At 43.7% G+C, this 26,699-nt stretch overlaps 1 protein-coding gene across 1 annotated transcript; it reads right to left on the bottom strand.

Annotated features, from left to right (window-relative positions):
* Window positions 1-7: 7 nt before the first annotated feature.
* Window positions 8-20,969, bottom strand: Msh6 (mutS homolog 6). Its single transcript, XM_057789248.1, has 10 exons — window positions 20,650-20,969; window positions 10,505-10,704; window positions 7,346-7,515; window positions 3,640-6,184; window positions 1,974-2,239; window positions 1,046-1,163; window positions 823-912; window positions 560-714; window positions 278-477; window positions 8-176 (listed from the first exon to the last, which is right to left on the bottom strand). Exons 1-10 carry the CDS (start codon window positions 20,907-20,909, stop codon window positions 95-97), a joined length of 4,086 nt encoding a protein of 1,361 aa, XP_057645231.1. The 5' UTR covers window positions 20,910-20,969; the 3' UTR covers window positions 8-94.
* Between the last annotated feature and the right edge of the window lie 5,730 nt (window positions 20,970-26,699).

Here is a 26,699-nt window from a genome sequence, read left to right on the forward strand (position 1 = left end):
AAAATGGTCATTTTTAAAAAATAAAGTTTATTAGATCATAATGTTGTCTGAATTTACCACCTTTGTCAAAAGTCAACTCAGCTTCCAATGTAGTCTACAATTCCTTAATCAAAGCCAGCAACCTATGGATAGCTTCAGCATCTAGAGTCGGCTTTTCACTAGACAGACAAACTTCCCTTTAAAAAAAAAAAAAAAAAATTATTTCATTTTGTCTATGTACCAGCCTTCCAACTAACTAAGTCAGCTATAGGAAAATTATATTCTTTATAATAATTACCGAAATAGTCGTAATGACTGATTCATCTTCTCAAATTCTCTTGCTTTTCTGTGTCCCTTTTGAATAACCTCCTCTGGAAGATTAGCAAGCCTTGCTGCATTAAAGCCGTAGCTCTTGGGACAGGCTCCCTTAATGAATTTATAGAGGAAGGTAATAGTCTCCTGGCTGGGATCCTCACATTCATTTTCTACCATGCAAGCCTTCAAGAAAGAAAAGCTATTTTATTACAGCTCTATGATTTATGTGCTGCCAAATGAAAAATGCCTGGGTAATTCCACATACCATGTGTCCTAGGCGCACAGAAATGTTTTTAGAATAGTCTTCTACTAATGAATGATAGTGTGTAGAAAACAATGTTCGACACTTTATGGTTTCAGCAAGTTCTTTAACAACTGCATTGGCTATTGCTGTCCCATCAAAAGTTGCAGTACCTCTTCCTGTGAAAGTGAAATGTACTGTACATTAAGAGATGTACACCTCATGACAGGGTGCCAGGAGCAGCCTGGGCACACAGAAAGAGGGAAACAAAAACTGCTTCTTCTTACCTAACTCATCCACAAGCACCAAAGAATGTACTGTTGCATGCCTAAGTATGCTGGCAGTTTCACTTAGTTCAACAAAAAATGTACTTTCACCTAAAAAAGGAAACAGGACTATTAACAACAGATTATATCTTGTTTGAATATGACAAGCAAGAGGTGAACATGTTTTTAAAGTTTGACTTTTATCCCTGCCTTAGGGGTGGGTGGAGGAGAAAGAACAACTCACCTGACATTATCCTATCTGAGGCACCAAGTCTAGTAAACACTCTATCTACCGGTGTGAGCCGACACACTTCAGCAGGTACATAACAACCCATCTGGGCCATTACAGCCAATAGACCAGCCTGTGAAGATGGAAGGAAAGTCATGATTGGTATTAAGAGAACCTATACATAGTACACATTTGACTCAAGAGTTCTTATGGAGGAATCTGGCACTCCATATAGGTAAAGCCTAACAAATATTTTGGACTTCTTTACAGCCTTTTGGAAATTTAAAAGGCCAATTTTAGCTCTGTGGTTGGCTAAGTCTAGTGAGTAATAGGAAAAGACAAGATCAAAATGGCTGCTTTGTTTCCTCTAAGTAGTTATAACATACTGGGGAAGAACAGTACAGCTAGAAGGATGTACACATGCTGGGCAGTGGTTGCACACGCCTTTAATCCCAGGACTTGGGAGGCAGAGGCAGGATCTCTTTGAGTTTGAGGCCAGTCTGGTCTATAAGAGCTAGTTCCAAGACAGCTAGGACTGTTACACAGAGAAACCCAACAAAAAGAACAGGTACACACATGAGGCCCTGGACTCAATCCCCAGAATCAAAATAAATCAGTATCATTATTTTATTATATAATCTCTACAATTTTGTTCACTTTGAATGTACCTTCTAAATTTAGTCAAGTCAAAGACCCTCATCACCTAAAACCTCCCTCCTCCTCTCTGTCTTTGTCGAGGTCATGAAAATCAAAGCCAGGGTCTCGCACATCTAATTGTGTTTACCACCTTAACATTAGCTAAGGTTTCTCTCTGGTGAGACAAATCCAACTTTATACAGTTCCCTCTGCTTCCCTTATGTGACTTTGTGCTATCTGGAAAATGGACTAGAGTATATTTGCCCCTCACTACTTTCTAATTAATAGAACATGAAGGGTAAATTACCTGTCTTATGAGTGTAGATTTGCCCCCCATATTTGGTCCAGTAACAAGTACACAATAGGCTTTGCCATTTTCTTCTTCTTCTTCACAGCCTATCAGGATGTCATTAGGAATAAAATCATCTCCAAAAAAAGTCTTGGTAATGCAGGGATGTCGTGACCCTTTAAGCTCTAGGAAGGGGTGTCTGTCTTCTCTCGGTAATAGAATTTCTGGGCGACACATGGGACCATCTCCTCCTTGACTATAGTTAGCCAAGCACAGTAAGACATCTGTCAAAAGAAGTTAAAAGCATCGTTTTGTTCATTCTTGCTAGGTATACATTATCATACCCACTACACAGTACTTGTTCTAGCTACTATAAAATGTCTTTTTAAAAATGCGCCAGCAAGATGGTTCAGCAGGCCAAAGGTGCTTGCCACCAAGCCCAATGACCTAAATTCAATCCCCAGGATCTGCACAGTAGGAGAGCAAATTCCCACTAAGCTATCATCTCCACAGGAACTGTAACAAGCCCAACACCTAACACACACAAAAGGTACTGTACTACTCATAAAGTATGTTTATTTTATGTTCTATTTTGTCCTAAAATGTTCTTAGTGCCAGGCATGATACCAAATACCTTTAATCCCAGCACTTGGAAAGCCATGTAGTAGAGCCCATTTTAGAACAAAATGCTGTGACTCAAACCAAGTTATTGGCCTGGGTGTTTTATGGAAAACTTCTTATGGAAGTTTCCATTTCAGCAGTTCTCTAAGTCCTCTCTTCTCCACATCCACATGAGGGTGGCTTCTTATATAATAAGGAATAAGAGATAGATCAGCTGGGAGGTCTATCTAAAGGTGTGTGTCCCAGCATTGGGAGACAGAGGCAAGGGGGAAATCTTAGAGTTCAAGGCCAGCAAACATTGTGACAGGGGCTTATAGCTAGTGCTGGGGAACAGCAGAGAGACAAATGAACCAATTTAGAAATCTGTGCTGTGAAAGGATTTTACTATTCAGTCCATTTAATAATTGTGTTCAGATGAGGGTTACAGTCTCAGGATAGTACCTTAGGGTTGTAGTTCAGTGGACAAATGCTTTTGAAGCACTAGCTTCAGTCCCCCACACCATCAAAAAGAAGAAGGGGAGGAGGAACCTAAAACAAATTTTGGTTTCCATATTTTAAAAAACAGATGCACTAAAGATTACCAAATTTCTACTTTAAGAAAAAAAAATCAAAACCTCAATTACAAAAGCAATTTGGGGTCAAGAGTTGGCTTAGTGACAGTGTTTGCCCAGTTCTAGATTTGATCCCTAACATGGCAAATTAAACTGTAAAACTAGGCAACAGTGGCTGTTGAGGAGCTGAGGCAGGAAGATTGCCAGGAGTTCAAGGTAAGCTTGAACTAGAGATTCTGTCTCAAATCAAAAAGCAAATGACCCTAGTACCAATAAACATTTTTAAAAGAAATCTGAAAAAAAAAATCTTCCCTCAATTCAGCTATTCAAAAAAATGTCACCAAGTTATTAATGGCTAAAATCCAAATTTCAGTTACTTCAATTGCCTTGTGCAATGTAGGTCATTTGATTCAAAACAAAAATGTATGCATACATGTCAGTATACACACCCATGATTAAAGATGTGTAGCTGAGACACAAAGCCCAGGGAACAGGGTTGTTTAAAGCCTTACCCAATACTGCAATGCACTCTACAGCAGACTGCCAGGCCTTGTAATTTTTATCAAAGTTATAGAACAGCCGCCTCATGCAATCCTTCAAAGATATGTCCCTACGTTCTTCAGCATTTATAAGATTAGCCAACTTCTTCTCAATCGTTTTGGTCCAGTATCGTTTACAGCCCTTTTTAGTAGATTTCAACTCATATTCTTCTGGTAGGTTGCGGGTAGTAAAATTCTCTGGAATCTCCAACTGGTAACGGTTCCTACCAATTCCCCAGTAGACTATGGTCCTACATCCAAGCCGATTACGCTGTTTATCTAAGTACTCCAGAAGACTCTGTTCATTCTCTCTTATGTCAGCAAGTGCTTGGTCATAATCAGAGTCAAATCCTGCCTTTGGAGTAATGAGTCCAGTCTTTCGAGCCCTCTCGTGGTCAAAAGCAGTATCCCATCGGTTCAGCTCTGTGTTCAGATCAGGAAAGCAGCCTTCAGGACTTTTTGTCTGTAGAGTGACAACCTGCTTAAGGGTTTTAGACTTAAAATCATCAGCGACATCCTCCATAAGCCCTATAATCTTACACATTACTTTGAATCCTTCTAGAGCAGAAAGAAAATCAATGATCTTTTTTTTGCTGTATGTGGTTTCTTCGTACATTATAGCCCTGCTGTCTGGGTGGTTCTGGCTTTTTAGGGGAGACCCAATATTATGGATCTTACTCAGTAGCCTCTCAAGATCTGGTAGCTTCTTTAGGAGGTCTGTAACTTCAGTGATTTTGTCAGGCAAAGCCATTAGGTCTTCCACAGCATCTAAGCGGTCACTTATAGCGCAAGGGCTACAGAGGGGGGCACAAAGCCATTGTTTTAGGAGCCGCTTGCCAAAGGGAGTATGACAAGTATCAAGTCTCTCTAGCAAAGTCCCTTCGGTAGAACCATTTGTCCCATTAAGGAAAATCTCCAAGTTGTTTAATGTCACTGAATCTAGCACCATTCGCTGATTGGCTTTAGTAAAGACAGCACCAGGTCTTACAGTGGTGACCATTTTAGAATCCAAGGGAAAATATTCTTCAAAATTAGCCATTGATAGAAGCTCCTGGTCAATCAAGCATTTTTTGAGGTAGAAAACACAACCACCTAGAGCAGAGAGGGCCAATTCACTATTCTCTCCTGGTGTCAGGCCAACAGAATCTGACCCTGAGGTCATACTTTTAAGTACCCCAGGCAGCGCTACACCACTGTCTTCATTTAACTTTCCAGTAAAATATCCTTCTTCAAGGAGTGTTCTCAGAGTCTTGGTGGCATCCCAAAATTGGGAACCTGGTATCAGACCTTCCTGAAGACAAGAGGACAATGAACCTTTCAGAACTGTTTTAGTTTCTGTTGAGAGATTTCCTTTCTCAAACAAAATTTGTACTGGAGGATAGTGTGCCACAAGAGTCCTAAATCTGGAACAATGGCGATCATCTGAAAACTGACCCATGAAAAACTTGCCGAGTGAAGTGTCAACGAAACACACACCATATACACGAGTGTGCCCAGAGGAATCTTGCTCTTTCTCTTTAAGGCTCAGAAGGTACTTACTGTAGTTCTCAGAGGGATCACCTTCCAGCACACTGTACGTCTGTGTGCCCTTGGTAATGATCCTACAAACCTCCCTTCTCACCACTCTGTCAAACTTAGACACGTGTGCCATCTTCCGGCATCGTGCTTCCATCATTTCCGGAGTCTCAGTCTGTTCCACTCGTGCTACTTTATAGCCCTTCTGTACCAAGGAATCTGAAAATCGGCCAAATGCAATTTCAGGAAAACCAGAATGGGCCCAGTTGCCCTTCATGAATACTAGTCCCAGCTCACTGACTCCAATAACGGCATCCATGTGATACAATTCGTAAAACTTCCCCACCTTATAAAAAATAACAAGATCAAAGTTCTGAGACTTAATCTCCCACCACTTCCTCATCCCTGGAGTACAAGAATTAAGGAAATCTTCAGGCACATACAATGTGGAAGAATTAAAATCAGGGTGATCAGGCCGTCTCCTGTGCTCATCTCTTCTCTTTTCTGGCTTAAGCCATTCTAAAGTTTCATGATACCAAATAGTGGGCCCACTATTGTTGTCACCTCCTCCGCTAATATGGGTTTGGGATTCAGAATTCTGAGGGGCAGAGAAAGCACTCAAGGTACTCTTGGTCTCTGATGAAATTCGAGTTGCTCGTTTGGTGGCTGAGGATGTTTCCTTCCTTGAACTTTTCCTTCTAAATGTGCCGTGACCAGCCATTGCTCTCTTCCGCTTTGGAGCACCTTTGGCCAGGGTGCCCAGGTCCTCACTATCACTGTCTCCAACTCCACTGCTCATTTCGTCGCTGCTTCCTTCTTGCTTAGCATCTGGCTTGAATTCTACATCAGAGCCACCAATGTCACTCTCAGAATCTGATATGATCCTTCGCTTTTTTACTTGCCGACTGCTTCGCCTAGGCCCCTGCACCTTAGGCTGCAGTTCTTCACTTTCGCTTTGATTATCGTCTTCACTCTTATCGGATACATAAGCTGCATGCTGCACCTGCCAGACAAAGAGGGAAAAAATTTTTAAAACAAAACTTGAAAAATCCTTGTGTAGAACCCAGACGTTATGACTCGGGCTCATAACCTCAGTACTTCGGAGGCTGAGGCATAAACATTACCAGAAAAATTGAGGTCAGCATGAGGCAGGGACGTAGCTCAGTTAACTAACATGCAAATTCTTTGGTTTGATCCCCAGTAATTCATAAACCAGGAATGTTGGCATACACCTTTAATTCCAGCACTTGGGAGGTAGAAGCAGGAGAATCACTGAAGTCATCCCCAATACATGTCAGTTCAAGGTCTGTCTTAGAGAAATAAAAACAATACTACTGTGAAATAATTACCTATATGCTGCAATGTTGCACACATCTTGAGAAAATGTTCTTTCTTAAGGCTATTTATTTAGCCTAAGTACAAACATAAACTGAGGGGGCTGGAGAGATGGCTCAGAGGTTAAGAGAACTGAATGCTGTTCCGGAGGTCCTGAGTTCAATTCCTAGCAACCACATGATGGCTCACACCCATCTATAATGAGATCTGGTGCCCAGAACTATATACATAATAAATAAATTTAAAAAAAAAAAAACATAAACTGAACCTGATACATCAGGTCAATAATCCAACTTCTTGATGTTAAGTCAGGAGTTCTGGCTAACCAGGGCAACTAGGCAACACCCTATCTCAAATAAAAAATAGCTTTTTTCTATAAAGGAGTGATAAAAAAGACTAAGTGGTAGAGCACTGGTCTGACGTGTATGAGACCATGGGTTCAATACTAAGGACTAGGAGATAATGTGTAACAGCCCATAATCCCAATATTTGAAAAGCAAAAATCAAGAAGATTCTGAGCTTGAGGCTAACCTTCAGCTACAAAGACTGTCTCAAGGGGGGGGGGGTAACTGTTAAAATCTAGGAAAGTACAGATGTGTGTATGTATGTATATATACACACATACACTGGACAGTCACTTCAAAAACAAAACAAAACAGGGTTTCTCTGTGTATCCTTGTCTGTCCTTGAACTTGCTCTGTATAGACCAGGCTGGCCTCAAACTCAGAGATCTGCCTGCCTCTGCCTCCCCAGCGCTGGGATTAAAGGTGTATGCATCACATACATATCATTTTACCTCATTACGCTTTAAGAGAACAGAATGCCTGACCTCTGTCTCGTCCTCCTCTTCTGGCTCTGAAGGCTCATCACACACTGCCAACTCAAGCCTCTTCATCTTGTCTTTATTTAAGGCTTCATCTGCGCGTTGCATTGCTCTCAGAATTTCAGACTTTGAACTGTAGAAATGACCTCCCTTTTGGGCTTCCTTGGACTTTGAACCTAGAAATATACTTACAATGAGAACACAGTGGCTGAATGATTGGCCAAATTACACTGAACAAGAATGGTTACAATCAATTATAATTTTTTAATGCCCCATTTTGACATATACATAAGTCAAAAGTTTATAGGAAGGAATTTTCAGGGAAAAGCTAGCAATAAAACTGGAATCACCAATTTTACTTTGAATTTGCCCTGTTAAATCATCCCAGGTCACTTAAGTCTCTCTTCTAAGGTCTCAGAATGTGCCACAGTATGACAAACCTCACAGTGAAGCAGATACCAATGTGGTTTGGTTAGGGACTCTTTCTAAAATTGTCCCAAGGACAGATCAGATATATTTAAATAAGCAGCTGGATAACCAGGCTGGAATGTAACTCAACTGGTAGAATGCATGCCTAGCACATGAGAGGCCCTGGGTCGTATCCCCAGCGCCCTTATACCAGAACCAGAAGTGGTAATACTAAATGTAATATCCAGCCCTTGAGAGGCAGACATCTGGAGAGTCAGGAGCTCAAGATGCTGCAGAGCTGGAGTCCAGCCTAGGCTACATAAAATTCAGTCTCAGAAAAAGAACCAAACTGCAGTTCTTTAACAAAGTGCCTATCATTTAAATACGTTTTCCTCCCAACATCAAATGCAATATTCAAAGACCTTCGCTTTAAAATAAAACTCTTCATTTAAAATTTATTTCATAGGAATGCAATACAATGGTTGAATGTTGGCCTATCACGAACCCTGGGTTCAATCCCTAGAACTTGATTTTCATTATCTTAAGTGAAAATATTTTTATCTATTCAACAAAAACTTCGCATCACAAATTTAATGCTAAAAATTACTTTTCTAAGAGACGTTAACTGGAAACTGAAATGTCTCTGATCTGTTCTTCTGCCAAAATAGAACCATGACTGGAAAAGAAAAGCCAAATGTCTAAATTAACAAATCTAAAGCATTATTATATTTACCTTCTTTCCGCACATGGAAACAGGACTACCTAAACTTCATCGGAACTAACAACTTCTATGAACCATCTAAGACAAACTGAAGATACAACTTACCCTTTCCCTAACTCTAAAAAAAAAAAAGCTATAACCTGCAACTGGAAGGGGGATCTGAACTTTTCCCAAAGTGCCCCCTATAGCTTTACTGCATACACCACACCACATAAACACTTGGTCCAGTAACTACAAGACAGAATTTGGACACGAGGCCTCTCCATTCATGCTCCTGGCTAGCAAACTAAAACAAGCATGTTACTTCAACTGTGTGTGTGTGTGCGCGTGCACACACACAGACACACACACATACAGACAGACACACACACGCACACACACTTGATGGGACCTAGCCTGCAGCAGAATTGTAATTCCAACTCAAAGAGACACTGAAGGAGGAGGACTCTAAATTCAAAGCAAACAGGTTGTGGTGGTGCACACCTTTACCCAGCACAAGGAAGCAGAGGCAGGCAGATCTCTGCTGAAGCCCAGACTGTTGTATATATTAAGTTCCACAACAGCCAGAGCTATACAAAAAACACTTTGTCTCAAAAACAAATTCAAAGTCAGCCTAGGCTACAAAGTGAGTTGAAGGTAGCCTATACAATTTAGTCTGAAAAAGTAAAATAGGCCCTCCACTACTCCCTTAATCCCAACACTCAGGAATGGGAGCAGAGGCAAGTGGATCTCTTGTGAATTTGAGGCCAGCCTAGTCAACAGTATCCAGGACAACCAGGGGCAGAGTTTCCCCAACACTAACAGGAAAAAACAAGACCTTGTACTTGGGCACATTCTGGGCAAGGGCTCTATCACCAAAATATACCCTCAGCCCAACAAATGGGAATTTTAAAGAACAAAGGATAGAATTTTAAAGACCAAGACATAACACTTCACACACACTGACAACATAAACACTTTCCTGATTTTGCCCAGGCAGTTTTAAAATATTACATTTATTTCTAAAGAATCATTTATCATTGGCTGCCATAAGAAGGCATTTTATAGATGAGTAACAGTATCGGAGCTGGGCGGTGGTGATGCACGCCTTTAATCCCAGCACTTGGGAGGCAGAGGCAGGTAGATCTCTGAGTTCGAGACCAGCCTGGTCTACAAGAGCTGGTCCCAGGACAGGCTCCAAAGCTACAGAGAAACCCTGTCTTGAAAACCCAAAAAACAAAACAAAACAAAAAAACCCAGTATCATTCACCAAGATTATATAGCAGGTTAAGTAAGAGAATCAACTTCCTGGTTCTCTATCCATTGACATGGTATTTTTCAGTGAACCTACCCTTTGCAGGACAAGCATACTGAGCAAGAGGTATTGGTTCTTAAGATTTCTGGGAAACTGACCCTGTTGTATCCCATATATTAGAGAGTTCAATGTGCTAGCCTGGGATGCTGGGAATAAAGGATGTGGACTTGCTCACAGGTAATGTACAGTGCACTGTATCCTGTATGTATACTATATATAACAAGAGACAGGAGATGCACTTGGCCCATGTGAGGTGAAGTTTGCAGCACTGTTGTTGGTGTCTGTGCAGATAAAGCTGGGTTTATAGAGAGTTCTGGTGTGATACACAACTCAAATATACTCAATAGACTTTAGTTTTGGAAGCCATGTGGTATGCATCTGTCATAGAGAATGTCACTGATCCACACTATTATCCTGCTTACATTACCTACTTATTCCTTCAAAATAGAGCTAATAGAACTTTTTACACTTCTCCTGTCTGTTTCATAGTTCAATTAACTCCCATCAAGAGACAAATTTTTCATGAAGAGCTTTAATTGCTGTATGTCATTCAAAAGACAAAAATAAAGGTTCCATACAAAATGAAGGAGCACAGACCAGCTGCATCCCATCTCTTTAATGTCAGATTACAACTGCTATTTTTACAATGTGCTGAGGAATCTCTCTCTCTCTTACTCACACACAATTTCACTATATAATGGACAATCAGTATCTCCTCTCCCACTCACCCTGTATCTCTTACCTGTATATGGCTTTAACATCCTTTTGTTAACCCAGCCCCTTGTTGGACTGTCATCAAAAAACTGGACATGAACACGAACCGATTTCCCTTTCTTCCGGATGAATGTTCCATCAAAGGGATGATTATAAACCAGGCAAGGCCACCAGGGATAACCTTCCATCTTAGCCCAAACCAAATCGCCTGGTGAAAAGTCACAAGAACTGTTGCCAAAAAGAAATATAGAAGTCGGTTAATATTTAGTTACCTTACTTCAAAGGAAATTACCCATAAATAAACAATTTTAAGGAAGCTCTCATTAAGAGGGCTGGAGAGACGGCTCAGCAGTTAAGAGCACTGACTGCTCTTTCAGAGGACCCAGATTCAATTCCCAGCACCCACATGGCAGCTCACAACTGTCTGGAAATCCAGTTCCAGGGAATCTGACACCTTCCTTCCAATGCACATAAAAAATAAAGTTAAATAAATCATTTAAAAAATCTATTTTTTTTTAAAAGACTCCTTTAGAAACTTCTGGTAAGTCAGCAAGCTAATACAATGCTTATTTAACAATTAAAACAAACTGGTACTAGATGACAACTGTTTCTCAGAAGTTTTAAAATGAAAATTCAGACAGTTATCTTGCCAGTTACAAGACTTACAGTGGCTGGGCAGTGTGGTGTACACCTTTAATCCCAGCACTCAGGAGGCAGAGGCAGGCGGCTCTGAGTTGAGGCCAGCCTGGTCTATAGCACTAGTTCGAGGACAGCCAGGGCTGTTACACAGTGAAACCCTGTCTCAAAAGTCCAGAGAGAGAGAGAGAAATAGTGACTACACATGCCTAAATGATTTGGCTCTTGTGGGTTGTCTCTGAGCACTCAGAACAGACCATTCAAGAACCCCCTCAATGACAGAAACTATTCCTGCCCAAGTGCATTCAATAGCAGTATTCTCTAGGCCACTTAAAAGGTTCTCAGCACGTACAGTATTAAAATATTGCAGCCTTTGCAGGCTCTGCTCCAAGACCGTACCCAGGGTATGTAAAAAATCCAGGAATGCAGCTTTTCTATCTGAGGGGAGTAAGAAACACACACTCAAGAAACATCATTTTTTCAGTAAACATAAGAAAACAGCCATTCTGACACACAAGGAATCACAAGTTCCTCTCAGGCTTAGAATGTCACACCGAACAGCTGGAAATGAGTAACTATGACAACGCTTGCACTTGGTCATGGAGGCAGGAGGCAAAGTCTCTCTGTACTTAGCCTGAGAGACATCATACAAAGTGACATTGAAATTCAGGACCTAAGCAATGAACAGCTGGCTGGACCTCGTATAATAAAAGTGAGGAGTATGTGCAGCTGCTGAGAGGGTTTGTACAGGGAGTTGTGTCTTTAAAGTTATCTGCCAGGCTTCTGCAAGCAGAAAAACTGGCACAATAGTTGTTCCATGCTTGACCTTGGCACAGCAATGGACACTTGGGAATTTGTCCTTGTGCATTTCATTTACTTTGGATTTGCTCTGAGGTTTTAAATCAGCTAACTGTATGAAACTGTCTTGAAGCCATGGAATAAAGACCTGGCATGAAAGTATATTTTATTCATCAAAATTATACAGTATAAGAACAAGTCATCCTTCTGTCAATTCAGATATAATCATGCCCAAAAAGTGTAAAACACACCACCAGTGGGCTGTGGAAAGAACCCCACAGCTGTTCTTCTTAGGGAAGAATTGTGGCAGTGCATGAGAAACTACAGGCAGAAACAAATGCCACCTACAGCCAGCCCCATCACAATTATTCATCCGGTGGGGGCCGACCAGCTGGATAGCCATCATCTGCTGTACATTCCTAGCGGGCCCTGGCATTAAGATGAGCACACTACTACAGTAAGAATAGTTCAGACATTTCCAGAGTGGTCAGTTGAAGTCAACTGACTTGGACCCAATCATGAAGCAGTATTTCTTCAAAAACCACTTCCCCAACCAGGCATGAGGGCACATGCCTGCAATCCAGCCCATAATTATGGCTGAAGCAGGAGCAACTCAAGGATTTTAAGGCCATCCTGGATTACAAGACCTGCTCAAAAATGTGTCTACATGCACACAAGAACACATTTATTTGGGAAACATAGGTCAATGGTACAATACTTGTCTACCACGGGCATAGCTATGGGTTCCATTCCGGCACTCAAAGAGGGAAAACAGATACTTTTATAATACAATAGAAAGAGGACTAGAGAAATGGCTCAGAGGTTAAGAGAGTATTGATTACTCTTTAAAAGGTACTGAGTTCAGTTCCCAGCAGCCACATGGTGGTTCACAGTCATCCAAAATGAGATCAGATGCCCTCTTCTGTGGTGCAGGCAAGTATGCAGACAGAACACCGTATACATATTAAATAAAATAAATCTTTTTTTTAAAAAAAAAATACAATAGTAAGAGAATATGAGCATCATCTTGTATTGTCTCTGTATCTTTATAAGGACTGGCATACAATTTCACTTTTTGGGTTTCTGTTGTTGTTTTCAAACAGAGTGTGTGTGTGTGTGTGTGTGTGTGTGTGTGTGTGTGTGTGTGTAGCTCTGGCTGTCCTGAAACTCACTTTGTAGACCAGAATGGCCTTGAACTCAAGAGATAGATCCTTTGCCTCTGCCTCCCAAGAGTGATGGGACTAAAAGTGTGAGACACCACCAATGCCTGGCACAACTTCAGATTCTACAGTGATAGTACAAGTTTATGCATATCACATCAGGTTCACTACACGGTCACCATTAAGAAGCTGTATTGGCACAATTCAAACAGATCTTCAGTGACACATTCCCAAGAGGAAGAACCAGGGGACCAAAAAATAAAGATAGAAAAACTGAGGTCAGGAGGTCTGGCATAAACTGTGCCTTAATACCAAGCAAGTTTATTAAGTAAAGCATGTAATATACAGCTGGGGGGGGGGGGGGACAAAATCAGCAGGAAGTTAATCAAGCAATGCTGTAAAAAGGGATAGAAGACATCTCAAGTGCACCCAGCAGCTTTGGAACTGAACACGTGGCCCTTGGTGACTAGGGTGGGGGTGGGATGTTTCCAGGATCCTGAAACTTCCCCAAAGCCCTGTCCCCAGGCTATTACTGGCCTTGCTAGGTTTTCAACTAGGAACCGGTAAGTTCCCTCACCACTCTCAGGGACTTAGATAAAGGCCTAGCCCTCAACACTAAGCCTAGGGCCAAGTGCGGGCTGGCCTTCCCTTCCTTCACTCAAGCAGTTTAGCCACTGAAAAGCTGGACTGAGTTCTCTAAAATCTTTTTTTCCTTAATTTTGTTCTTTCGTGATAGTGTTTTCTTGTGTAGCCCAGATTGTCTTGGAACTCCTCAGTATACTTGGATAACAAACAAAAGATCTGTCTGCCTCTGTCTCCTAGGGCTGGGATCAAAGCCACCACGCCTGGCTTTGATTTCTAAGGAAGGGGACCTTTTCTCTATATTCCTTTATTATCGCTGACAGATGTCTATGGCTGTATTTTCCAATGTGGAGCACATTTAACCTCTGTTGCCAACCAAGACAATTTTTTTTTGCAGTAGGGAAAAAGATGCCAATGAGGTCAAGCGTCGCTGGAATTTGCTCTGTAGCCCAGGCTGGCCTCAAACTCCGAGATTCACCTCCCTCTTCGGGCTAAGTGCTGGGATTAAAGGCTTGCACCACCACTGCCCGGCTCTCAGGTTTTTCTAGCAATACTAAAAGCTTTGTGTGTTGAGTGCATGTGTATAGTTATACATTCACAAGGATGTGGGGACCAGAGGTCAATCTCAGGTGTCATTCCTGTTACCAGCCATCATTTTTTTGTTCTGAGACAGAATCTCTCACTGCCCTCAAACTTGCCAAATGGGCTAGGCTGCGTGGCTTGCTAGCTAGCCTGCTAGCCCCAGGGATCTGCCTCCCCAATGCCAAGGGCATATGCCACTATGCCCAGCTCATTTTTTAGGTGGTTTTTGTGTAATGAACTAAGATCCTCATACTTGTAAAGCAAGTTCTTTACCATCCAACTTCCCCAGTTCCCACATATACTGATTATGCAACCTTCAACCCCAGCACCTGAGAGACAGAGGCAGTCTGGACTACATCTGGGACTACAGCAGAGCCAGAGTGATAGTTCAGCAAGTCAAAGTACCTGGGTAAGGGTGCCTCTCACTGTAGAACTCTAAAATAACTCTGAGGCCTCTCAGCCTTAGTGCTTTCACCCCTCCCCTGGGAACCAGGAATCTAACAATTACCCACACACGTACTGAAATGTTGGAAACTTTCCATCTCCCTGAGTCTTTGTGAATGTTCTCCAGATAGAACTCTGTTACTGAAATTGGGGCAAGATAACCCTTAAGATGTTGACTCAATTCCTGATGTTTTTTGTTTGTTTGTTTTGCTTTTTCGAGACAGGGTTTCTCTGTAGCTTTTGGTTCCTGTCCTGGAACTAGCTCTTGTAGACCAGGCTGGCCTCGAACTCACAGAGAGCCGCCTGCCTCTGCCTCCCGAGTGCTAGGATTAAAGGCGTGTGCCACCACCGCCCGGCTAATTCCTGATGTTTTGACTCAGTTCCTGGGAAGGGGTCAAAGTAACCCTCAAAAGTTTCCTCACCTGATCTGGCAACCGCCCTCCAGTCCTGGCTCGGACCAATTATTGTTAATAGCACTTTGAATAAGCCAATCCCAATAGTTGGAAAACAACCCCCAGACTCCCCCCATGTTTCTGTGGCTTTTTACTTTAAAAGTAGCCTGTACCAGCTATTCAGGGTCTTTTTGGCTTCTCGAATGCTGAAAGACCCTGTCGCAACAGAATCAATCAAATCCTCTTGCTTTTATATCAACCGTGGTGTGAGGGTGGTCTCTTGGGGCGACTCCTCAGTGATTGGACTCTAGGGTCCAACATCACAAGTTGTCCTGAACTCCATACACACCCCATGCCGTGAGCACAGCCATACCCGCCTCTCAGAGCCCCACATATATAGTGCAATTACTTTTGAAAAAAGAGCCAAGACATCCTAGTGTGGTGCATGCCTTTGATCCCAGCGTGTGGGGGCCAGAGGCCAGTGAATCTCTTAAATTCCAGGCCTGCCTGGTCTTCAGAGAGAGTTCCAAGACAGTCAGGGCTACGCAGAGAAACCCTGTCTCCCAAAAGTCAAGACAGTGGAGAGGAGATGGCTCAGAGGGTAAACACACTTACTGCCAAGCTGGATGGCCCGAGCTCTATTATCTGCAGGACCCACACAGTAGAGAACCAACTACCCCAAACTGTTCTCTGACTTTCACAACCTACTATGGCACGCATATTCTAACAGGTAATTTTTAAAAAATAGAAATAATGGGACTGGAGAAATGGCTCAGCAATTAAGAGCACTGGCTACTCTTCCAGAGGAACCAGGTTCAATTCCCTGAACACACATGGCAGCTCACAGTTATATGTAACTCCAGTTCCAGAGGCTGAGGTCCTCCTCTGGCCTTCCTCAGGCACCACATATGCACATGAGTATATATACATACATACACACAAAACACATATATAGGCATCTTTTATATTTAGCTGTTCCTGAGTTGTGTCCTTTATCAAAACAAGCAAAAAGTGGGAAATAAGTGAGCCAAAATTATCTTATCCCCTCCCACAGTAACATACATTGGCTCTTCATGATGCCCAAAGTGAAATGCCAGAATATTGGATGCCGTAAGTTTTTAAATTTTAAATAAGCTATTCTCGGATAAAAGCTAATAGTAAAAATAAATTCCAGACGCAGTGACAGACACTTGTAATGCTTAGTATCCAGATGTGGGGTAAGGGGAGGTCAGAGATTCATTACACAACAAATTTTGAGGCTAGCTTTTGATATTTGAGACTGTCTCAAATATTAATTAGTGGGCTGGAGATAAGGCTCAGAGATTAGGCTGTTCTCCCAGAAGACCTAGATTCAAATCTCAGCACCCAGATCACAGTTCATGACTATCTGTAACCCTTCTATCCTCCACGGGTACCAGATACACATGTGGTGCACAGGCATACATGCAAACACAGCACACATAAACAAAAGTAAAACTTAACTTTTATAATAGCCTTAACATGTAACACGAGCTAGCCTGGGACTCTCTACATTGATAAAGTAGCCTCCACCTCACAGAGATCCACCTGCCCACGTGCAGCCTTTAAAAAATATTATTTAGCTTAAAATTTAAATAAAATAATGTAATAGTGAAATGATCCGCTTAAGATAACCAACAACCATGCTATTTAAGTCAATTAAGAGCATAAGAGTGCTTTAATAACGGCCAGACCAAGAGTGAGCTAATGCCTCTAATGCCTCCAAAATGTCTCTTGGGTGCAGCTCAGGAGTACAGTCTTTTTAAAGGCAAAACCAGTTACATTAGTGTTTGGGGGAGGGATGGTTTGGAGTATCTGTGTAACATCTGTCTTTCTGCAGAACTTAGAAGTATTTTCCAGACCCAAAACTAGAGTTACGTTTTATTAATGCTTCTTCTTAGTTATTTTAATTTTATGCTTTAGCTTGCGCAAACATTAATTACTTTGGTTAATATATCTGGCCAATGATCAGGGTTGACAGTACCAAAAGTGTTGCCAAGGTGGAAGTGGTTATTGGGGGGGGGGGGGGATGAGCTGAAGTGGTTAGGCACTGTTTTGTTTTTGTTTTTTTAAACAAAATCTCAATCGTGCAATTTTACCAATAAAGACTCGGGAGCCAGATATTGGGGTGAAAGCCTGTTAGCTCAGAGGCAAAGAAAGCACCCAGCCGACTTCCCCTTTTTCCTACACATCTCCAACAACAAACCTCAAACTGAATGAATGTCCCATCCACTTCCTAAGCATCTCTCTATCCCTCCTCCTGACTCCCTCTTACTCTATGGCTTTTTTTTGTCAACTGGTTGCTTGCTAGGCCTCTTGACCCATGGTTGACTTAATCCTGTTTACAGTATTCAAGCAGAAAGCTCTTGAGCTAAAGCTATGCAAGGGCTGAGCCACATCACAACTAGAAAAGGGTTTTCCAGTAAATAATGCAATCTTAGGGTTCACATGTCCTGCAACAAGACAGACACAAAATGGTGTTACCATACTCATTTCAAAAGCATTTTAACTGAACTAAGAAATGACCTACTAAGGGGGCAACTCGGTAGCAAAGCATTTCCCTGATATTCGGGTAACATTTAGTACATGTGGGTACCAACTACTAGCTGTTTATAAACCTCATCAACAACTTTAACCTACATTTGAAAAAAGAATCCATTAATTGACCAAAGCTAGTATCTGCCTCTATAAATAAAGCTAGACGTGGTAGCACAGGCCTGTAATCCCTGCACTTGAGAGGAGAAAACAAAAGAATTTGGAGTTCAAAGTCAGCAAGTCACAGAAACAGTGAAAGTGGTGCATTCCAGGTGGTGGTAGGACCACGGTTCAGAAACAATGGGGAGTAGGATTGCTAAATTCACGACCAAAATGATGTACAAAGCAAGACTCATCTCCAAAATTTAAACTGATTTAGAGATACCATATAAATAAACTATCCAGACTAACCTCTGATATTGTGTTGGGGGATCGGAGGACTAAACAAAACTAAAAAGACCACGGCATGCCTGTAATCCCCAGCACTCAGGAGGCTAATGCAGAAGGCTAAAGTTAAAGGCTAGCCCAAGTTAAAAGCTAGCCTGCTCTAGTGTGACCAAAATCCAAGAAAACCCACACCAAAAACACCCACAAGTTAGGACTGTATATGTATGAGTCAGTCTAAAATATTTTTTAATATTTTTCTATCTATTTTTTAAGCCTAAAAATGGAAAAAGAGGAAGCCAGAGAGATGGCTCCAGAGTCAGTTAAAAGCACATAAGTACTGTTCACAGCACCAACACTGGGTGCTCACAACCACCTGCTAACTCCAACTTCCGGTGCCTCTGGCCTCCATGGACATCTGCACTCATATAAACATACCAACACATATAAATATGTATGCTATTAAAATGTTTTTATAGTAAATTAAGACTGTAATTTAAAAAAATGGAATTGGAGGGAGGAAAATGAAGAGGGAAATTCTATATTAAGATAAACTAAAAATAAAAAAAATTAAAGGGAAACAAGGAAAAATGATAGGCAAAGATGACATTATACCCTGAGCCAAGCATGGCAAATGTTTTTTTTTTTTTTTTTTTTTTTTTTGGTTTTTCGAGACAGGGTTTCTCTGTGGTTTTGGAGCCTGCCCTGGAACTAGCTCTTCTAGACCAGGCTGGTCTCGAACTGAGATCCGCCTGCCTCTGCCTCCCAAGTGCTGGGATTAAAGGCGTGCACCACCACCGCCCGGCTATGGCAAATGTTTTTAAGTTCAGCACTCAGGATGTAGAGGCAAGCGGGTCTCTGTGAGTTCAAAACCAGCCTGGTCTACATAAGTAGTTCCAGGACAGCCAGAGACACACAGAGAGATTGTCTCAGGACAAAAAAAAAGGGGGGGGGGCAGAGCTGAATGAGAGGACAATGCAGAATAGAAGGACCCATCTGCATTACAGGAAGCTGATAAAGAAACAGTAAACAAGCAAATTACTAACACTTCAGCACAAAAAAAAAACCTTTTGTTTTTCGAGACAGGGTTTCTCTCTGTAGCTTTGGAGCCTGTCCTGGGACTCACTCTGTAGACCAGGCTGGTCTTGAACACAAAATCCACCTGCCTTAGCCTTCCGAATGCTGGGATTAAAGACGTGTGCCACCACCACCACCCAGGTCAAAAGGAAATATTAACAGCAAACATGACGCTGTTATCTTCAGCTCCCATCCTACACTCAAGTCTTGGGACTATATCAGTCCAGTAACTGGACAGGTTACATTCTCCTGCAAGTTGTCCTCTGACCCTCTTTCATTTTTTAGTTTGCAGATTCTCTTCCAGAACCAGAAGTCACTCAAATCTGGCTAGTTCCAAGTGTTCTTTTAGTCTGTTCACAGAACTGAATCGCTTCACCTGAACCACCCCTTCTCCCTCCAACGCACAAAAAAACTCCTATTTTACTCTGGGATCAGTTTCTACTCAGGATACATTAAAATACATAAAGTACCTTACAGTAAAGTAAACGCGACCCTTTATTTTGGATGCCACAAAATCAATTCACAGCCAAGTAAATATGCGTTCTTCAACAGATGCTCGCTTCAAGTTCCCACAAGCAGAGACTACTAATAATTCTTTAGGTCAGACACAGCTAGGGCCTTGAACACACTACAGCAAGCGCCGAGTTATAACCTCCAACCCTAGACCACTCAAGTGGCTTTTTCCGATCATTTAAATACACAATTGCGGGAAGGACATTAAAGCTCAGTAGTACTGCATGCAAGGTATTACGCTCCAGGCCCAGAACCACAACCCCCCTCCCAATACACACAGACTGCCTCTACAATCAGTTAAACTCTGAAAAATCCAACAATTCATTCCTGTAGGACACCTTGAACACAGGGCATCAAAAATCGCTGCGAAGAACCACTGGCTAGAGATTTGATCTGATTTTTCTTTAGTCTCCAAGTCATGGCTTAAACAGTCACCACCACATTATGTGTTTAAAACAATAAAAGCAAGCTTTCCAGAATGTCTAATTACCCCAACAAAAACAAACAAAAAAGACAAATTCACAAAGTGATATGACAACCCCAGGCTGGTTTCCCCAGCAAACTTTCTTGCCAAGGGCACTACACTCCAATACTTCGAAGGTCCACAAAACCGAAAAACCTTCCGCACCCTTCCCTCGTATGGAATCATGCGTTTAAAAACTGCGTCGTCCCAAACCGGAACACCTTTTTCACCAGATACAAACTTCCACCTGCAGCCCAAGTTCCCTGCAATCTTCTCCTGTAGGTACACAATCGTGACGTGTGCCCCGCCCCGCCCCCTCCAGGCCCCGGCTCGCAGCGGGACACGCCCCCGCCCGCGGAGTCGAAGGGGGGGGTCTCAGCCCCAGAGCCTCCTGACCTGACCCGACCCATCCCACTCCACCCACCCCACAGTGGGCATGCGCCTCCAGCGTCCCCCCAAAGTCCCAGGCACTAGCCCCGCTCCTCCCGGGCAAGCCGCCCCTCCTCCGGCCGGCCGGCCGCCTGGCCCTGCACAGCCTCCCCTTCCTTCCGGCCACCCACGCGCCGCCTCAGCGTCCCCAAGCAGCTACCTGTCGGGAACCGCCGGCACGGCCGAGCTCCGCGGTCCCCCGTTGAGGTTCTTTGCCTCGGGCGACGAGGCGGACACCGCCGCGGGCCGGGGCTCGGATCCAGCCTCGCTCCAGGCCGCATCCCTGCCGCGGGAAGCGGAGGCCCCGGAGACGGCGGCGGCGGCGCCTTCTTCGCGTAAGGCCCCGGCCGCGGCCTTTTTGGTGTCGCCAAGCGCCGGGGACTTGGAAAAGAAGCTGTACAGGGTGCTTTGTCGCGACATGATGGAGGATGGCGGGCCCAACCGTGCCGCCACTCGGAGCGCCTACAGGTACCGCCTCCGCCGCGCGGCAGCAGCTGGCGGGAAAGTCGGGAGGAGGCGCGTCCGACCCGAGCGCCCGGAGCCCGGCAGCCAATCCGCACGCACCTTGGCCGGGGCGGCGGGCGGGGCCCCACCTCGGACGTGCCCCGGCGTCGGTGGGCGGGGTCTAGTCGCCTCGCCCCGCCCTCATGGCGGGACCGGCGGGCCTTGAAACTCTAGGCAGGAAAGTTGCCGGGTTTGCGGTGGGCACCTTGGGAAGTCCACCCATCTAAGACGGAAGTGGCGAGCGCGGTTTCCGGAGCCTAAGCTGGAGCGGCGGGACTCACCCTGCAGGAGGCCGCAAAAAACGTTCCCCGGAAACACCTGGCGCTGCGGGCGGCCCTGCGGTTGGACAGACCAGAGCCCAGAAATTGACTTTTACCGTTTCCTCTGGACGGTGTATTTATTCGCAGAGCGGTGTGCAGAGTGGCACTTGTGAATGCCAAGTGCGAGGCCCTGTATTTCAAACCAGCTATCCACAAAACTTTCCGTCACCCATCATTGCTTCAACTAGTTTATGCTTCATAATCTCTGAAGTAGACCGCTAAAATCCACAATCTCATATCAGAGTCCTTTGGCATAGGTGTTCAGATTTTTTTTTTTTTTTTGTATTTTAAAAACTGAGAACGTTAAGGTAATGTTGAGAGTTGAAATCTGGGCCTTAGCAGCCCTAACACACTAGGCTCTTCCCACCCATCCTCAATAACTGAATAAAAGAGAATAACAAAAACCAGAGAAAGGAGGTTTATTCAATGGGGCCACATCAGGAAGAAAAAGAAGTTCGGAGGCCCCCTCTAAATTCATCTTTGGGGTACTGATATGAAGTTTAGATTTAAAGAGAAACCAAAACGGCCCTTGGGAAGGGGTAATCTGGCCCAAAAAGGCCTCTGCTCCCGTCTGACCTGCAAGGTTGACACAAGGTTTAGAAATGTGTGAAACCTCTTTCCCCGGAAACAAGTTTTCCTCTGGCCAACACCAGAATTCGCCTCCCAACGCCCCCTCCCCCCCCCCCCCAGTCCCCACCTCGAAATTCCTGGAGAAATACCAATTCCTTGGGATCCATTGTTTCAATTGCTTGTTAGACAAAGGGAAGGGGTTTAAGTGTCTCTCAGAAGGGCTTCCTGCCAGGCTGGTTACAAGACTTTTAAGAAGTTAAAGCTCCTATTCAAATTCAAGAAAGCTGTTGGAGCCAGGTGTAATCCCAGCAGTCTGGAGGCAGAGGCAAGTGGTTCTCTGAGTTCAAGGCCAGCCTGACCCATAAATTGAGTTTGAGGACAGCCAGGACTCTGTCTCCAAAAACCAAGCCGTGCCCCCCCCCAACAAAAAAAAAGAATAAAGAAATTGGGAGGATAATGATCCTGTGATCTGTCTCTTAAATCAGCTATAAGTAAATATGGAATCAATCCCAACAACTTCACTGTGGCAAAAGGGTATGTAAGACCCTCATCCCTTATTCTCAAAGGGGCGAGAAGAAATTTCCTAGCAAAATGTTTTCCCAGGAAGATAGTGGCCTTCTCCTCTTCCACCCGGGAGATTCCAAGTTAGAGGTCACTTAGCCCAGCCAGCCAGCAAGTCACCTGGTGATAAAGAAACAAGGAAAAAGCTGACTTAGCAGAATGGGAGGAAGCAAAAGCAACTTCAAAAAGCCTCTTTGTAGTTATGCCTTTAAAAGCCTACCCCACAGAGGAGATACAACGTCTCTCTCTACCTCGCTATAGCGGGGTCAGTAGACAGGCCAAACATGTTTGTATTATGCTGATTAAACCTTGCTTATTACAGTCTGGGCCTCTTTGGTGGTCTCTCTCTGAGGGTCGTAATCTGGGCACAAGAGGTAATAATAAGATTTGCTCTGACACTGGACAGTGGTGGCACACGCCTTTAACCCCAGCACTCAGGAGGCAGAGGCAGGCAGATCTCACTGAGTTCAATGCCAGCCTGGTCTACAAAGTGGGAGCCAGGGCTGTTACACAGAGAAACCCTGTCCAGGAAAAAAAAGAAAGAAAGATTTGCCCTGAACCGGGCTGTCCTGGAACTTGCTCGCTCTATAGACCAGGCTGGCCTTGAGCTCAGAGATCTGCCTGTCTCTGCCTCCCCATTGCAGGGATCAAAGGCGTGTGCCACCACTCCGTAGCAGAACACAAGGTTTTTGAAGGCAAAAATAACATTCTGACAATCTTACTAGGCAGCTGTGTATACGTGTGTGTGTGTGTGTGTGTGTGTGTGTGTGTGCAAGCAATTTGACAGAAGCTAAGATAAGCAGTTAGCTAGAGGGGGAGTTTGCACAAGTCGGAAGTTTAACCAAAGATAGGTAAATTAGCTAGGACATCTTGACCTTGGGTTCCTAGAATAGAGTTGGCTGGTTTTCTACTGGAGATCAAATTCTAGTTAAATCTGAAAAGGCCTCAGTGAGGATACAAGATGGAGGAACTTCTGTACTGTCTTACCCTGTCATTCTTCAATAAGGTTCCTAAGGATCCTGTTCCTGATTCAGGAGATCAGAAATTAAGAAGACAGGAACCTTGAGATCAGGTCTGAATGAGCCAAAGACTTCAGCCAGCATATTTACTAAGTACAGCATTATATATATTATATATATCATATATATTATATAGAGAGAGGGGGGGAAAAATTGAACAGAAGAAAACACAGTGGGACAATGTCAAAAGAAAGCTAATCAAGTAATGTTGCACAAAAGGGACACAGGGTTTCTCAAGTGAATTACAGACCCAGCTCACATCATTCTTGGTACTAATACCTTAACCTTTAAGGGAAGGACTTGGGTTCCATAATCAAAGCTTCCCCCAGTTTCCTGGCCCCAGACCATTAATGTTCCTGGTTTTAACAAGGAAACATATTCCTTCTCCAAACATCATAGCCTTCAGGAAAGCCTTGGGTTGGCCTGACCCCAACAGCTTCACAACAATGTCCCCTACACACGTACACACACACACACACAGCCGTCACACTCTATATCCTACAGAGACATTATGAGTCCCTAGCTAACTGACCTCCCAGGGCCACAACATTGACTTGGAAAGTGAGTTGACATCCAAGGGATACCATGTTCTATGTTTAGTTCTGTATTTTCCCACTTCCGTGCCTCCCGTCTGGTACCAGCTCTTGCTATGAAATCTTCCATCCCCAGAGAGCTTGCTAGAAGGGGCTCCTTCCTCTGACAGAATGGCTTTGGATCTCTTCAGAGACCCCACCTTGCTGTCTGTCTCTGGTCCTAGGGCCTGAGCTCTCCTTAAAGCCCCTGCCCTGCCATTGTCCCTCATTCTGTCTGTCTATGCCATCAACTCTTCTAACCCAAACGATCATGGTCAAATAGAAGATTAAGCCAGAGGTCCCCACACACACACCATGCTGATTAAATCTCCCCCTTGGGAGGCAGAGGCAGGTGGATTTCTGTGAGTTCAAGGTCAGCCTGGTCTATAGTGTGAGACCCTCCTCCCTTATTCTCAAAGGAACGAGAAGAAATTTCCTAGCACTTGGGAAATTTCAAAGCACAAGGACGCCCAGCCACCTGGTGGAGTCTGATAAATGTGTCCTGACTCAGGTATAGGGTAACCTTGCTTTAAGGTTTTTTGTTTGTTTGTTTTTGTTTTTGTTTTTTTTGGTTTTTCGAGACAGGGTTTCTCTGTGGTTTTAGAGCCTGTCCTAGAACTAGCCCTTGTAGACCAGGCTGGTCTCGAACTCACAGAGATCCGCCTGCCTCTGCCTCCCAAGTGCTGGGATTAAAGGTGTGCGCCACCACCGCCTGACTTCCATGGCTTTTTGTAACTGGGAGCATAAGAGCAGGCAGAATGCTCCCTGGAGCTTGCATCCTGTTCTACCGAGGCCGGGAGTTCAGCTCCCAGGACTACACCCAGGATAGTGAAAAGAATGCCTTCAGAGCAGCAGGACTTAGGAAAAATTCTTCTCTCTCTGAGGGTAAATAAGGAAACACACGCTTCCTGATGGTAACTTTAAAACAGGAACAATCACATGCTTTCCTAATGGTAACCTTCTCTTTTACTTCAACTGAAAAAATCCTTTTCTGAAAACCTCTCCGTCTCCACACAGCTTCATCTCTTCACACACAGCTTCACAGTGCTTCTCTCTCCGTCTCCACACAGCTACATAGCACTGCTCTCTCCGCCTCTCATGCTTCTCCTTCTGCACATTCAGCTACATGTCCCTTTCAGTGTATGCACACAGACACAGACATGAGCACACATGCACTTCTCTCCTACATCTCCCTCTACATCAAAGCCTTTGCGTTGCATGGGGAAGCTGCTTGTTCGTCCAGGCTGCCCAGAACCGAAATAACCACACAGAAATTGTATTAATTTAATCACTGCTTGGCCCATTAGCCCTAGCTTCTTATTGGCTAACTCTTACATATTAATTTAACCCATTTCTATTAATCTGTGTATTGCCATGTGGCTGTGGCTTACCGGCTAAAGTTCTGGCGTCTGTCTCTGGCAGGGCTACATGGCTTCTCTCTGCCTTCTTTCTCCCAGCATTCCATTTAGTTTTCCCCACCTAGCTCTGTTCCCCTACAGCTCTGCTATAGACCCAAACCTGTTCCTTTATTAACCAATGGTATTCATAGCATACAGAGGGAAATCCCATATCACCTCAAGAAAAGTATGAATCACATTCAGGGTCATGCGGCATGTCTTGAGTAAACAATAAGAGACAGAGCCAAACTGATCACAGTTTCTCTCAGGCTGAGGAGGTCACGCTGACCGGTCAGTGAATAACATAAGCAAGCAGCTCTAAGAGGTCAGGGTTCCCAGACAGGAAGTGGCACTGAAATTCAGGACTTCAGCAATAAACAGATGGCTGAACCTTGAGGTTGGGAATATGTGCAGAAAGTCCATTCCTGAGAAAGTTATATCTACTAAAGTTGCTCTGTGCCTGACCATGAACCAGCAATAAACACCTTGGAGATTGTCCTTGGTTCGTCTCTAGGTGAAACCAGTTTGCTTTGAATTTGTTCTGAAGTCTAAAATTAGCTGTGACTGAGAATACTATTCCTTTCCTATGTCAGTCTGAGTGATGAAAAATATCCTAGTGTTACTTCTGTTCATCAGAATTAAACAGATTAAGCAGAAATCATCTTCCTGCTCATCCACAGCTGTATGTGTGCCCAGAAGATGGATATTTTCACGAGATAAACACACAAGCAGTGGGGAGAATACCCATAGCTGGCACACGAGAAAAACTACAGCCAGAAACAACCAGTCATCTACAGTCGGTGACCCCACTCTCTCCCCATCAGAGAGTCACTCATCTGGCAACTGGACCTGTTGAATACTAGATGTCACCTGCCTGTGCACTCGGCAGAGAGAAGGAGAACTAACTGGAAATGGTAAGGCTTTTGAAACCTCAGGATCCACCACTTGTGACATGCCTCCTCCAACAATACCATACCTCATAATCCTTCTGAAACAGTTTTACCAACTAGGGAATCAAATCAGGCATTCAAATATGTGTCTATGGGGACTGTCCTCATTTGAACTACTGCAGTCTTGGTTTTGCCAGTTTAATTTGTAGGCTTCCAGAACTTAAATGAAGAAGGCAGAAGAAAAAAAGTTATCCCTGTCCAAAAGCTCGTGGTTGTTTTGTTTCTGGCAGTGATGGAGATGAAACCCAGGCCTCACGAATGCTAGCCAAGTGTTCTACCACTGAGATACAGCCTCATCACTGTTGAATAACAAAGCA

The sequence above is a fragment of the Chionomys nivalis genome, chromosome 1, assembly GCF_950005125.1.
Source record: "Chionomys nivalis chromosome 1, mChiNiv1.1, whole genome shotgun sequence".
Lineage (NCBI taxonomy): Eukaryota > Metazoa > Chordata > Mammalia > Rodentia > Cricetidae > Chionomys > Chionomys nivalis.